The sequence below is a fragment of the Microtus ochrogaster genome, chromosome 15, assembly GCF_000317375.1.
Source record: "Microtus ochrogaster isolate Prairie Vole_2 chromosome 15, MicOch1.0, whole genome shotgun sequence".
In the NCBI taxonomy this organism is placed as follows: domain Eukaryota; kingdom Metazoa; phylum Chordata; class Mammalia; order Rodentia; family Cricetidae; genus Microtus; species Microtus ochrogaster.
The window spans coordinates 2,704,683-2,718,322 of record NC_022017.1 but is presented as its reverse complement, the minus strand read 5'-3'; the positions used below and the strand labels follow the sequence as shown (position 1 = coordinate 2,718,322).

General features: G+C 52.3%; 1 protein-coding gene across 2 annotated transcripts; it reads right to left on the bottom strand.

The window, feature by feature from the left end:
- LOC101999606 (keratin, type II cytoskeletal 5) lies at nt 1–5,007 on the bottom strand. 2 transcript variants are annotated; one of them, XM_005353846.2, is made up of 10 exons: nt 4,755–5,007; nt 4,462–4,721; nt 3,699–3,913; nt 2,907–2,967; nt 2,704–2,799; nt 2,419–2,583; nt 1,958–2,083; nt 1,423–1,643; nt 682–716; nt 1–287 (listed from the first exon to the last, which is right to left on the bottom strand). In XM_005353846.2, exons 1-10 carry the CDS (start codon nt 5,005–5,007, stop codon nt 1–3), a joined length of 1,719 nt encoding a protein of 572 aa, XP_005353903.1. The 2 variants fall into 2 exon arrangements, with proteins under 2 accessions (XP_005353903.1, XP_005353902.1); XM_005353845.2 differs by having other exon boundaries at nt 4,462–5,007.
- Between the last annotated feature and the right edge of the window lie 8,633 nt (nt 5,008–13,640).

Genomic DNA, 13,640 nt, shown 5'->3' with positions numbered 1-13,640 from the left:
TTAGCTCTTGAAGCTCCTCCTGGAGGAGGAGGTAGTAGAGACAAATTTGACACTGGAGCTGCTGCCCCCACCGCTGCCAAAGCCCATGCCCCGGCCACTGCTTGCACTGAAGCCAGAGCCCCCGACACTCAGCCCACCACCCAAACCACCGCCCCCACTGCTGCTGGAGTAGTAGCCTCCGCCACCTCCTCCAAGGCCACTGCCGAGGCCACCAGCAAAGCCGGTGCCACCGCCAAAGCCCAGGCTGCTTCCTCCGTAGCCAGAAGAGACACTGTTTGTGACAACAGCTGTGGAGAAAAGAGGAATGGGTGAAAAGGGTCAGACAGATTTATTCCACACAGCTAACATGTTTGATCCTGCCTGGGTAGAGTGTATATCTGACCATTTTACAAAGTAACAGAATGAGCCAGAAGAACTAAATTATTCATTTGGGGTCCTTGACAGAAAAATGAAGACACCAGAGACAAGGCATAGGGGCGGGTACTTGGTAGAGCCAAGTATTAAGAACAAAGCTCAATATGTATGAATTCTATAGGAGGTCGGGTGGAGCTGCGTCACCTCATGTCCCTGCTTGTGCTGTCCCCCCACCACCTGCTGCTCACTGCCTGGTAATCATTTATTGGCATGGGAATGTCTGCTATCTAGAAACAGCGGGCTTTAGAGTTGATCTAAGTTACTTACAGATGTTGACTGGTCCAACTCCTTCTCCACTCAGCCTGAAAGACAAAAAGTTGGGGTAAGAGTGAATCAAGCCTGTCATTGTCATGGTTAGGGTCACCCCAAAGCCAGACCCCTGCACATCTCTAAATTCCAGTAAGTTAGAAAAGATCACGCTTTCTGGAAGGATTTGGCCGGAGAAGAGGATGTGGCCCAGAGCCAGGCTGTCAAAGGAAGATTCTAATCCCACGTCCTCCACCCAGTTCACGGAAGGTGTGTGTAAGCAGCGGCGATGGTGATGTGGCAATGAGAAAGCAGGCTTTGCCATAGCATCCTGCATGCCTCAGGGGACCGCGAGCCAGAAGGAAACTCACAGTTAGCAATGCCTGTGCCAGAAAAAGATGAAGAATACACAGTAGTTTGAGAACCCAGAGGAAATGAGCTTCAGTCAGCTGGAGTAGTCATGAGAGGCATCCCAACGGTGGAGGAGACTTAGGATGGCAAGGAGTGTGGCAGGGACACCAAGGTCTAGAAAAGAGCATGAGCAAAGAAGGAAGACACCTTGCAGGATACATCTGCTGGGGTACTTAGCTGATTGGGGAGGACAGAGTCCCCAAGGACGGAGTGGGGAGTAAGTCAAAGACACCAGTCAAAGCCCGCGGTCACCGCATGCCAAACTGAAACTGGGTGGTGTTCAGCCATTTGTTTGTGCATCTTCGCCCTCCGTCACACTCTCCTCTCATCAGGCACATGATGTCTGCCCACCTGCACTCCTCGCCCTCCAGCAGCTTCCTGTAGGTCGCGATCTCCACGTCCAGGGCCAGCTTGGTGTTCATGAGCTCCTGGTACTCGCGCAGCAGCCGGGCCATGTCCTGCTTGGCCTTCTGCAGGGCCTCCTCTAGCTCGGTCAACTTGTTCCTGGCATCTTTGAGCGCCAGCTCTCCACGCTGTTCTGCATCAGCAATGGCATTCTGTAGGTTGGCACACTGTGGAGATAAAAGGAGCAGTGGGGACACTTTGGTGGCTGACTTGTCCTAACTATCTATTTCTGAGAGTCTAAGTCAGATATACCAAACCTGGAGCCCTAGAAAGAACAGTACATCCTGGATATTATAAGTGGTGAAATATGGCAGCATTGTGAATTGTTCCAGCTTGGTATACACATGTATGCATGCATGTGTGTGTGTGCATGCATGTGTGTGTGCATGCGTGTGTGTGTGTACATGTGTCAAATGCAAAACAAAAGATGTCTTCCTTCGTAAGTCCAGAACCCCTTTGTCCTCTTTTAATTTCTCCTTACCTGCTTCTTGACATTATCAATCTCAGATCTCAGCCTCTGGATCATCCGGTTCATCTCCGAGATCTCATGCTTGGTGTTTCTCAGGTCGTCGCCATGCCGACCAGCTGTCTGTTGCAGCTCCTCATACTAATGCCACCAAAAGAGAAGGAAAATACAGTTAACACAGGGTGAAATATACTTCCCCAAGTTCACTGGCAGGAACTGTGGGGAGTGGTAACTGGAGTCCCCTGGGGTCTGGGACTGGTTTGGGCCTTTGTAATCTTAAGTGACTTCTTGAGAGTCTTGGCTCTCCTAAAGGTACTGCCATGAAACTCTGCCCAAGTTCCTGGGTTTTGTGGAAAACAGATAGCTGGCTCTCCTACAGTTTACTCCCAGTGGCCTCAGCATCCCTGGGAGTCCTGTCCTTAGCACTGCTAGGACCTCTAGACAGTTGCAGCCTCGATATTCACCCAGGCACCCACCTTGGTCTGGTACCAGGACTCAGCCTCTGTTCGGCTGCGGTTGGCAATGTCCTCATACTGGGCCTTGACTTCAGCGATGATGCTGTCCAGGTCCAGGCTGCGGTTGTTGTCCATGGACAGGACCACGGATGTGTCTGAGACATGTGTCTGCATCTGGGACAGCTCCTATAGGGACACTTGAAGTCAGTTATCTGATCCTGTTATTTAATGTGAGTTTCATTGAAATCTTCCATTTATCGTATCATAATAAAACACCCACAGGAGAAATTTAGGCTAATTGCTTACCGCATCAAAGAACATCTTCATGAAGTTGATCTCATCCATCAGGGCATCAACCTTGGCCTCTAGCTCTACCTTGTTCATGTAGGCAGCATCCACATCCTAAGGAAATAGCGGTGGTGGCCATCAAACAACCTGCACCTGCCTTAAATGGCTCCACCCCCAGGAGATCACAGCCCAGGGCTATGGGTTCTCTCCACCACACGTACCTTCTTCAGCATGACAAACTCATTCTCAGCAGTGGTACGCTTGTTGATCTCATCCTCATACCTGAAGGAAAAAGGGACAGGAAGCATTGGTCGGATGGTCAGGGCCAGGTAAAGGTTCTCTGTGCAGTCATGTGAACATGCTTCCACACTGGAAGGAGGAGTCTGTTCACATCTCAAGGACAGACAAATGGGCCACCATAAGACCTGGGCAAGTCCTTACCCTGTGAGATGCTGTCTTCTCGGAAACTGCCTACCAAATACTCATCCAGTATCACTACTGTTCACCTGGATCAGCAATGATCCGCAGGAGTGGGGGTGTAGCTCAGTGACAGAGCACATGCTTAGCATGCAAGTGAGTTCACTCTCCAACACCACCAGGAACACACAAAGAAATAAAACACTAGCAGCCCACGGAAGCAGGAGCCGATTGGTGTGGCTTAGGGAATTCTTGGAGCCACTCAGCTGGGTTCCTCTAGGAACGGAAACTATTAAGGGCTATGCTTCATGTTTTGAGCGCGCTAGGAGGAGATCCCCAAAGAGGGAAGGTTCCAGGACGGCCAGTTCACCAGGTGGTGCTAGGGGCACACGCTGCTACCCAGGCAGGTGGGTAAATGCTTTGGAGCAGAGCCAAGCCTGGGACTGGAACTTTCTAGCAGAGGCTTGGAGCGTTGTCTTAGTGGCGTAGTGCGCATGCTCCTCACCGTGGGAAAGACAGACACCTAGGCCCAGCTATGGAGCAGATCTGGTGCCAGGGAGACCTGGGGCCTCTCTTTCCATCACCCTACAACTCACTTGTTCTTGAAGTCCTCCACCAGATCCTGCATGTTCCTCAGCTCTGAGTCCAGGCGGCCCCTCTCTCCCAGAACTCCATCCAGCTGCCTCCTGAGGTTGTTAATGTACTGCTCAAACAAAGGCTCCAGGTTCTGCCTCACGGTCTTGGTGCCCTGCTCCTGCAGCAGGGCCCACTTGGTGTCCAGGACCTTGTTCTGCTGCTCCAGGAAGCGCACCTGGACGGGGCCGAGTGTGAGAGGGAGAAGTTTCAGCTTCTGTGACGTTTTTACTACTGTGCACTTGTCACATGCTGTTCCCACCAAACCCTGTGTTCAGTGCCTGGCCTGTGACCTGTAAGGGACAGTCGGCATGGACCTTCTCAATATCCTTCCTCTAGGGATGGTAGTTCCCTCATGCAGGGCACAGAGATCCCGGTAGTGACTGGCTGGAGTGTGGTCTGATTCACGGGGGCTGAAAAGACTCCCAGACTGTCTGCCCTAGAGAGAGACACCTCAGCCTCTATGCAACCTCGTTATCAGAGGCCTGAGCTCATCTCAGTGCACTGGAATCAGACACCCTTATGGGGTACCCTCTGGAGAAGAGAAACTCTGATCCTGATTGCCAGCTGCTCTCTAACTAAGGAGGGGACAACATCAGGACAGAGTCACCTAGAGACAATGGTAATGATTGAACAAAGCCTAGAGCATCTTCCCTCCACAGCTGTCTTTGGCATTCACTCTGGATCTACTCCCACTTATTTGCCCTGGACAGAACCACGTCTCACCTTGTCGATGAAGGAGGCAAACTTGTTGTTGAGGGTCTTGATCTGCTCGCGCTCTTCAGTCCTCACCCGCTGGATGGTGGGGTCGATTTGTAGGTTCAGAGGGGTGAGTAGGTTCTGGTTGATGGTGACCTCTTGGATGCCTCCAGGGGGGCACACGGGGAAACCAGCGCCCCCATAGCCACCACCAAAGCCAGCTCCACCACCGAAGCCAAAGCCACTACCAGCTCCACCACCGAAGCCAAATCCACTGCCAGCTCCTCCTCCAAAGCCAAAGCTGCCTCCAGCACCAGCACCAAATCTGTTCCTGAAGCTGCCACCGCCAGAGCTGAATGATATCCTTTTGGAGCCCCCCACATTGTACAGGCTCCGGCTGCCATAGCCACCTGCTCCATAAGCACCCCCAAAGCTGACCCTGCCACCACCACCACCACCACTGCGGGACACCGAGCTGAAGCTGGTACGAGAGACAGACGGGGTGATGGCAGAGGCGGCGCTGAAAGAGCGGCTGCCCCCGCTTCGGAAGGACACACTCGACTGGCGAGACATGATGGTTGTCCCTGAAGGAGCAAGAGCACTGGGCGCTGGGAGTGGGGAGGTGCTGGCAAGGTCGGCGCTCAACAGGACGCTGTGGGTGGCTCTGTTACTTAGCCGCTTCAAGGCCCCTTTTTATCCACCTTAGAAGTGGGCTGGGCAGCAGAGCTGTTGAGCTGTGAATGATTAGTGGGCCGGGCATGCCCGGGGGGCAACTGTGAGCTCACCCAACACACCTGCACAGCGGTGTGGGGCAAAATGCTCCTCCCTGCAGCCTCTGCTCTGTAAGAAATAACCCTTCCTTGCAGCGCTGGTATCATGGCAGTGTGTTGGGGGCGCTGCCAACTGTCTCTTGTTACCACAGGACCTGGGTGCTGTGGATAGCCTAGAAGGATGCCAGGAAGTAAGGGACATTCGCCTATGGCTGCTGACCTAGAGATCCTTACAGAATCAGTGACTGTCCACTGCCCCAGCCTGGTTCCTGCTGCCTTACTAGTTTAGGGGATCTGGGCCATCAGCGGGGCAGAGTGGGTTTCCCATCTGCCAATTATCTGCTCTTCTTACACTTGGCTGTGCAACCGGGGCTGCAGAGATCTGAGCTCTTGCAAGGCAATCTATGGCTTCACATTTTGGGTAATGTTCCAGAGAAGCGGGGTCCAGTCCCTCACTGCACTGTGCTTTCTTTAAGAGAGGTTCATTTATAACAGATACCACGGGGCAGAGTCCCCTGCAAGATTCAGGCCAGAAAGATCCCTCAAGCCCTCAACTTAAAAGCCAGAGGACCTAGGCCCTCTCACCCGGGCTGTTCACCATTGAGTTCTCTTTAAGGCCAGACCCACCCTCCACAGTTCCTCCTAATTCAGCTTTCCATGTGCACCCTTGCTGTTCTTTCTCCTGGGCAGGCCCATATGGGAACTTAATAAACCAGCAAACCCCACTTAATCCTTTACAAAAAAAAAGTCTTGACTGGCAGCCGCGTCTCTCTTTGTGGGGAGCTGATCTGCTAGCTTCCCTGGTACCCCCCCAAGCTCTGTTCCAGCAAGTTCTCAGTTATTCCACCAGGGAAGAAGTGAGTCATTGTATCTGTTGATACAGGCTGAAGGCCGCCGCAAACACATACCTGCAGGAGTTTCTAATCTCTCCAGGAACATGTTGAGAATCGGCAGGCCTGTTATAACGGGGAACCACCCTGTTCCAAGCAGAGGGAACTGCTGTGTTTCCTCTCCCTCCAGCCCAAAGCCTCCTTCACGGCCAAAGGCATGTAGACTGACTGCCAGAGGAACTAGACAGAGCAAGTTGGGGGGACCAGGCGGCTGGCACAGTAGCCTGCCAAAGCGTGCTGGTATCACCTGTAGCTCCATTTGAAGGAAAGGGGGTTCAGATTCTAGTGAATGTCTGTCCCAAGCTGTGCCTTTGTCATTCTGGCTCAGAATTTGAGTGGGATCCCCTCTCTGACCCCTCCCAAAGAAGAGCAGGGCTCTTGGCCCCTACTTGTCTGATGTAGCGGGAGCAGTGAGAACTGCTGAGAGGCCATGTTATCAAGAGATCAGGAATTAGACAAAGGAATCCCTACACCAGGCCTCACGCTGCCTCGAGGAAGCCAAGGCTGTGGAAAATAATTCTTGAGAGCTGAGGGTCTGTTGAGCTGGTTGGTGATGGCTCACCGGGGGCTGGACTGGGAAGTCTGCTAATAGGTGATCCTGAAACACTCACTGGCCAAGCTGGCCTGGCAGGCCCTGGGCAACAGGCTTCGGTGTCTCTCTGCCTGGAGGGTCTCTGAGACCCTCAAAGACTATGCCAGTGTTACCGTTTGTGGTGTTTTCGAGAGCAGATATGAATGCCCTGAAACACACTGGGGGCCTTCATCCCTGAGAAGAACAGCTCTAAGCTTGAGACAGCTGTCTGGGGTATCCGAGCAGGGAAACCACCGCCAAGGAAAGTCCCACCACACACAGAGCATTGGCTACTGTCCCCACTGCCTGCAGAAAGAGCCACACCTCCAGAAACACGGGGGCATTCTCTTTCCCCCCTCAGTCTTCACTGGCTGTCTGTGAAGGAGGGCTTGCCAGGAAAAGAGTGCGTTGCAGCTTCTCTGAGAATTGCTACAGAAGTCACACTCAGGCCCAGGGGCCAACGACCAGAGTCTGGTGGGGGCAAGTAACTAAGCAGGGTGTGTCACAAGAGAAGTGCGAGTCTCCGTGGTAGGGAGAGTCCACTTCACCGGACCCGTTGGGTATAAGTGAAACCTGTGGAGAGGTAGGCACCAGCCCCTCTGCTGAGTGAGAGACCCACCCCAACTTGGAATCCCTGTGGGCAGGAAGAGCAGGACCACACCGAGTCCTGGACTCTCCCACAGGGCACTCCCAGGACGTGGTCAGACAAGTCACTTAGCCTCTGCTGTCATTATCAAACCCCATGCAGGGCTGAGGGGTCCCCAGCAGCTGGCCTTCCTGTCAGAGGGGTGAGTCACAGACAGCTCCTCTCATTCCTGTCCTCGTGAACATAGAACGTGGGCCCGTTTTGTGAACAGAGACCACCTCACAGATTCATGGGCGAGAAAGAGGTAAATCCATAACACCTTCCCAGAATCCTCTCCTCAGAGCCAACACTCTTAACAGAAAATAATAAAATTAAATTAAGTTTAAAACAATGGTTTTACACATGTCTGCCAGGGCACATCAAGGGTATAGACCACAAAGCCAGAGGCATCTCTTCAGCTTCCCTTTGAACACTACAACCATTTGCTGGCTTAATTTGGCAGATGCAGAGTCCCCTCCATCAAATCCTTCCTTGGGTCTCTGTGTGACCCCTTTCCATACCTATTCTGAGTTCCAGAGGCCTGACCACCTAGTTCCATCTCTGGGACCATGTCTATAGGGCAAGTCTTTTTGTCTTCTTCGGACGGGACACCTAGGGACAGGGTGATGCCTCTTCATGCTATGGACCTCCTCCTGCTCCTTCCTCTCCCATACAATCCTCAACAACAAGCTGCTGCCCTTGAAGGCCCCACATCCTGCTCTAGCCCCAGGGAAGAAGGCAAGCAATGATGCCTTCATCTTCACCGTTCTTGCCTTCAGTGTTCTGCACAAAAACGTGGGGAGGATGGCTGAGGTATGAGTCACCCAGTCATCGGGCTGTGGTTGGCAGTCCCATCCAGGAGCCTGGAGCCAGATTCACAGGGTAGGGAAGGGCAGATGGGGCAGTGAGCCATCCCGAGACAACGCTCCACAAAGCCTAGCCGCAGGGAGGAATTGAGGGAAGAATTTTCCTGCCTCCACCCAAAGCTATGGGGTCCTCCCCCTACAGCTCTGTGACCACTGTGGGTCTCAGCTGGACTGCAGGGGCATGACTGGTGTGTGTGTGTGTGTGTGTGTGTGTGTGTGTGTGTGTGTGTGTGTGTGTGTGTTTTACTGGCTGTAAAGTTGGGAAGTTTGGGACACAACCCCAAGCAACACAACCATGGTTGCCTGGTGAGGCTAAGAACCACGTCAGATTATCAAGGACTGTCAGACCTGAGTCTGAGAAGAAGCCTAGGTAGAAAATACAAATGTCCAGAAATAAAGCTTGGTTGAGCTTGGAAGTCCAGATGTCATGCCTAGAGTCAGGGTCACATGTGAGTCTTGACCCTTAGTGTTGAGTTCTCTTATCTAAGTCTTTACACAAATCATGACCCCACTCTGGGCCACATCTTGCCCCTAATATAATAACCCTTGAAATTTTCTGGAGCTCTGGACATGCTGCCCAGCCTCTCACTCCACAGACTCGGAGGAAACAAACATGAGTTTGTTGGAACTGAGATTTTAATGCTGAGCTGGCCAGGGCAAGCAGGAAGGGTGGGGTAATGCAGGGGGGCTGTGGGGAGCAGCCTTGGCCCTGTCCCTCAGATTTAGCAGGCGATTGGCACTTGCAAACTAGAGCTGTAGAACTGAGCTCCCAGAGTCTCTCCAACAGGCCCCTGCAAGCCTCGGGATGCTCTTCCTTCACTTCAAGGATGTTTTGCCAGTGGCGTGCATACCAAGTCTTCGAAAATCCCCCTTGCTTGATTGAAACTGCAGGCTGAAAATCAACAAATACTCTAATTAATCAGAGAGGCTAACAACGGGTATACCTGCCCAGCAAGAACCTTTGGGCTTTGCCTTCCCACAATGGGAGGCTTCTCCTTTGTAGACAAACAGAGAGGAATCGCCAGGTTCTGGAAGGGCCCTGCACACATTTGTGCATCTAGAAATAATGCTTTCATTTGTTTGTTTTTATTTTGTTTTAACCATTTCTGCACGTTTTCTCTGTCCTTACAGTGGACAGGAGCATTCCTTGCAGAGTTAGCCACCTCTACAGTGAAGAGGCGGGGCTGTACAGCCTGGGTGCCAGTCTGCATCCCTCTCTGTCAGAGCCATCAAGGGAAGCCCCCTTCACACCCCTAACCTGCACACACTCCTTTCCATCTGCCCCTTTCTACTCCTGCAGAAGCCACACTGGGGAGTGAAGTATGGGAGCTCCCTTCTCGGGGCTCCCACCTGACTTGTCCCAAGAAGCGAGGTGCAGAGGGCTTTGTCCCCAACCTTTCCTTGACTTTGGATGAGCTCTAGACAGAGGTTGATTCAGCATAGGAATCTTTCCACGGTCAAGAAATCTAGCCACAGCCAGAAATGATCCCTTTCCCCAGCTGCTCTTACACTGGAGTTCAGATAATCTTCGAGGCTTACTGACCCTTTGCTGTCCCCAGTCCTACCTTCCACACACCCTCAGTCCCTGTCAAACATTCCACTTCTGACCTTGCTTTCCCAGGTGCCAAGGGTTAGCAAACCAGGTAAGGTTTTACGCAAAGAACCCAAGAAAAGAGAGGCAGGAAGACTGGCAGCAACCCCTGAGTGGTGGCGCCTTCAACGCGTATGTTTTTGAGCCACTGCAGAGTACCAGACCTTTTGACTTGGTTGTGTGTCTCTGGCAGTCCCCAGCTTCTCCCAGATACTGTGTAAGCCCAGGGGTGAGCCTCCACCTTGGATCTTCTTTCCAGGCCCAGGCTTGTACACCAGGGCGTGAGTACAGGGAGATAGTTAATTTTTACTGTTATCTTCATTAATGAGAGACTTCTAGAAAACCAGTAAAACACAGCTGGGTGTGTCTGTAAGGGTGTTCCCAGAGAGGAGTGGCATGCGGGTCAGTGAACTAACTGTGAAAGGCTCACCCTGAAAGTAGCCTGGGACCGGGCAGAGTGAAAGGCAGAAGAGGAGGAACTCAACCCCAGCTCTTCTCGCTGCTGCTGCTGCTGCTGCTGCTGCTGCTGCTGCTGCTGCTGCTGCTGCTGCTGCTGCTGCTGCTGTTGCTGCTGCTGCTGCTGGTGGTGGTTTGGGATGCCAGACTGCAGATTGTTTGGCCTCTGGATACAGACTTAGACCATGACTGTGTAGAATGGCTTGGAGCCTTCAGTCTGGAACTGGGGCTGCATCATTGCCCTCTCTATTTTTATTTTTGGGCTTCTAGGTTCTTAGACTGAGAAGCTTTTTCTTGCTCAGGCTGTCCTACTTGCAGACGGCCATTGTAGGTCAATTAAATAATTTCATAACTGCATGCATATGTATGCCTGTAGGTGTGTCAATGTGCATGTGTGCATATGCTTCTGTATGTGTGTGTATGCATGTGTATACCTCTGAGTGTGTGCATGTACATGAGTGTGTATGTTTGTGCATGACTGTGCATATACATGCATGTGTATGATTTTGCATATGTGTATGTGTGTGCATGTGTATGCTTGTACGTGTGTGTGTGTGTGTGTGTGTGTGTGTGTGTGTAGGAACATGCTATTGTTCTGTTCCTCTGGAAAAGCATAACTAATACAGTCAGTGACATGGCTGACCATGCAAAGGTTGGGCAACAGCATCTTGCCTGAGCTGGTTTCAGGGGAGGGGGAATGTCCCCCAGTGGTTCAACACCTGACTTCAGAGTTGGTTCCCTTCAGAGAACTACTTCCTGCCTGTGTAGGTGGAGGGTTGTCAGGTAATGACCACAAGTGACAATAATTTTAGTGCTGTGTTCCTCTCCCCTGTCTAAACCTCATAGCCTTCTGACACTAGGGAAGGGTGGCTAAAATAAGCTCCTCGGATTTGCCACACCAGACACCATGTCCTGCTAGTCCTGGGGCAGTGATGATCATGATCACAGAGATGATGGGAATCCTTCCTGTCCACCTCCACCTGTCCTGTCACTCCAGCTGATGCCCAATGCCAAGGACCACCTGTCCCCTCTCTCCAGCTGATGCCGAGGACCACAGCTCCACCTGTCCCCTCTCTCCAGCTGATGCAGAGGACCACAGCTCCACCTCTCCCCTCTCTTCAGCTGATGCCTGATGCTGAGGACCACCTGTCCCCTCTCTCCAGCTGATGCCAAGGGCCACAACTCCACATCTCCCCTCAGTCCAGCTGATGCCTATGACCACAGTTCTTCACACTCAGAACCTATAGCTCCTCTGCCAGCCCTTCACCAACTCCATGAGGTACTTCTCAAGGCACTCAAGATTTCTCCCATAAGTCACAAATCTCTGTGTTTCCAGGGCCCTAGAGCCTGCACTCCCTAGCTCTTAGGAGCCAGCCACATCCTGATCTAGGGCTACTAATGCCCCTCATCATGTTAGAAAAGCCATTAATGCTGAATGCTGATACAGCCCTCCATACCTGCCTTTCCCCCTCTCCCGCTCTCCTTCCATATCTTCCCAAAACTCAGCTCTCCTGGGTCAAGCATGAGAAGAAACCCTAGACAGCTTTCCTTGCAGCCCCTTCTGGATGAGCAACATATGTACGATGATCACCAGACGGGCACCTCTCTGAACCCCCGACATTCCACGGCTCTCCAAAAGCTCAGCTCATAGGAAGGGCTGTGCCTCACCTGTACTTTGTGGTTAAGTGGAAGAAAATAACGGCCACATTTAGATAATACTGACACCAGACAGGGTGCTGGACCCAGCAATCCACTCGTCTAACCTCCTCAAGCTCGGGAGGCAGGCCTACTGATGTCTTTATTTTACACATTGGAAACTGCTGCCCAGCAGGGGTGAGTTCACGCAATTATGACCCTGAAAGTCCTTGTCTTCACCACTGAGGACACTCAAGTTGTTGATACATGACCATGCTGTGGTTGTGAAGACTGTGACTTGTCAGAAGCTCAGTCAACTTGTCTGAGCAAGCACAGGGGGCCATCCATGTCCCTAAGAAGTTAGTGTGCCTCAGCATCACCAGAAACCCATGAGTGAGATAAGGGATGGATTTGGAGGAGCCCCGTCCTCTTTTTAACTTCCAGAGGTTGGGGAGGGTTATCTGGGATGCTGAGTGAGGCTTCCAGGAGATGAATCTGGTCTTCTATGACATCCCCAGGGGCTCAGCCTGCCTCGGACACAGGGGCATCATGGAGATTGGCTGGCTTCATGTGTGGTGCTACTTACAGAGGAATCAGTGTCACTCATTCAGGTATGTCCACTGAGCTTGGCTTCCTCCCGCCCGTTTGGTGATCATGGTTGCTGGATCATGACAAGGCACCCGGCACTGTGCTAAGACTCACACACATTATCCCCAGACGTAACAACCACGTCTTATTTACCATCTATTCCTGAACCACACCAAGGGTTAGACTTAAGCACGATCATGCTGCTACACAGTGTCAAGACAGGAACATAAATTAAGGTCTGGACTCTAGAGTCTATGCTTTTCCCTAGACACAGAGCTGGTGCTGAGGAGACCCTGAAGATCCCTACACCACCCACTGATCACCATCAACAGCCTGACACCAAAGCCACCTTAGACACACATCCCACCTGAGAAAAACATTGTGTTCTCCCCAGGACCAGTTTAGGGGCACATCTGCCATGCCAGCACCTCTACCTGAGCAGACTGGCTCTTTAAGCCCAAGACATACCCAGGAAGAAGTCGTAGGGCCCCACTGGGTCAACGTGACTACAATGCCCCTGCAAGATGAAGTGTCCCAGGTTTCTAACCTGTGAAAGCAGCTTCGAGCTGTCTGCTGACCCGTCAGGATTCCCAGGCAGGTCTGTGTGTGCCCAGGAGTGAACAGAAGCCCCATTCACACGGCATTCCCCACTCCCACCCTGCCTTGTGTCTCCGACATTCCACCTGCCTGGGAATACCAACCGGTTTCCACCTACACATCACGCTCCTCCTCCAGTCTGCCCCAGAAGGGACAGGACTAGAGAGACACCAGCAGCCACAGGTGCCTTGAAGACAAATAGCCAGACGTGTTTAGCCCTCTCGGGCAGTCTCCAGCTGACCTGGACACTCCAAGGGCTAGGCCCCCTCACTTTGGCATCAGCCATCCCCTCCTTGTGAATTGGCACACTGCCCTCAGCAGAGAACAGTAACACGTTATGGTCTGCAAGGCTCAGACATAACATGACTGTGTCTGGAAAATGATCTCACACTGACCCTGAGAACTGAGGTGATTCTCAGTCCCTCAGGGGAATGGGCCTCTGGTTTGCCCAAGAGCTCTCGGTTGCTCCTTCTTCATCTTCTTTTCAACTCCTCACTCCTCTGGGCACACCGTCCTCACTGTCTCCTTGCCTCCTTCTGTTGGCAGAACAATAACCCCAAAGATGTCTGGGATCTGCCCTGCAGAGCCCGTTAATAGGAGACGAAGGCTATCAGTGG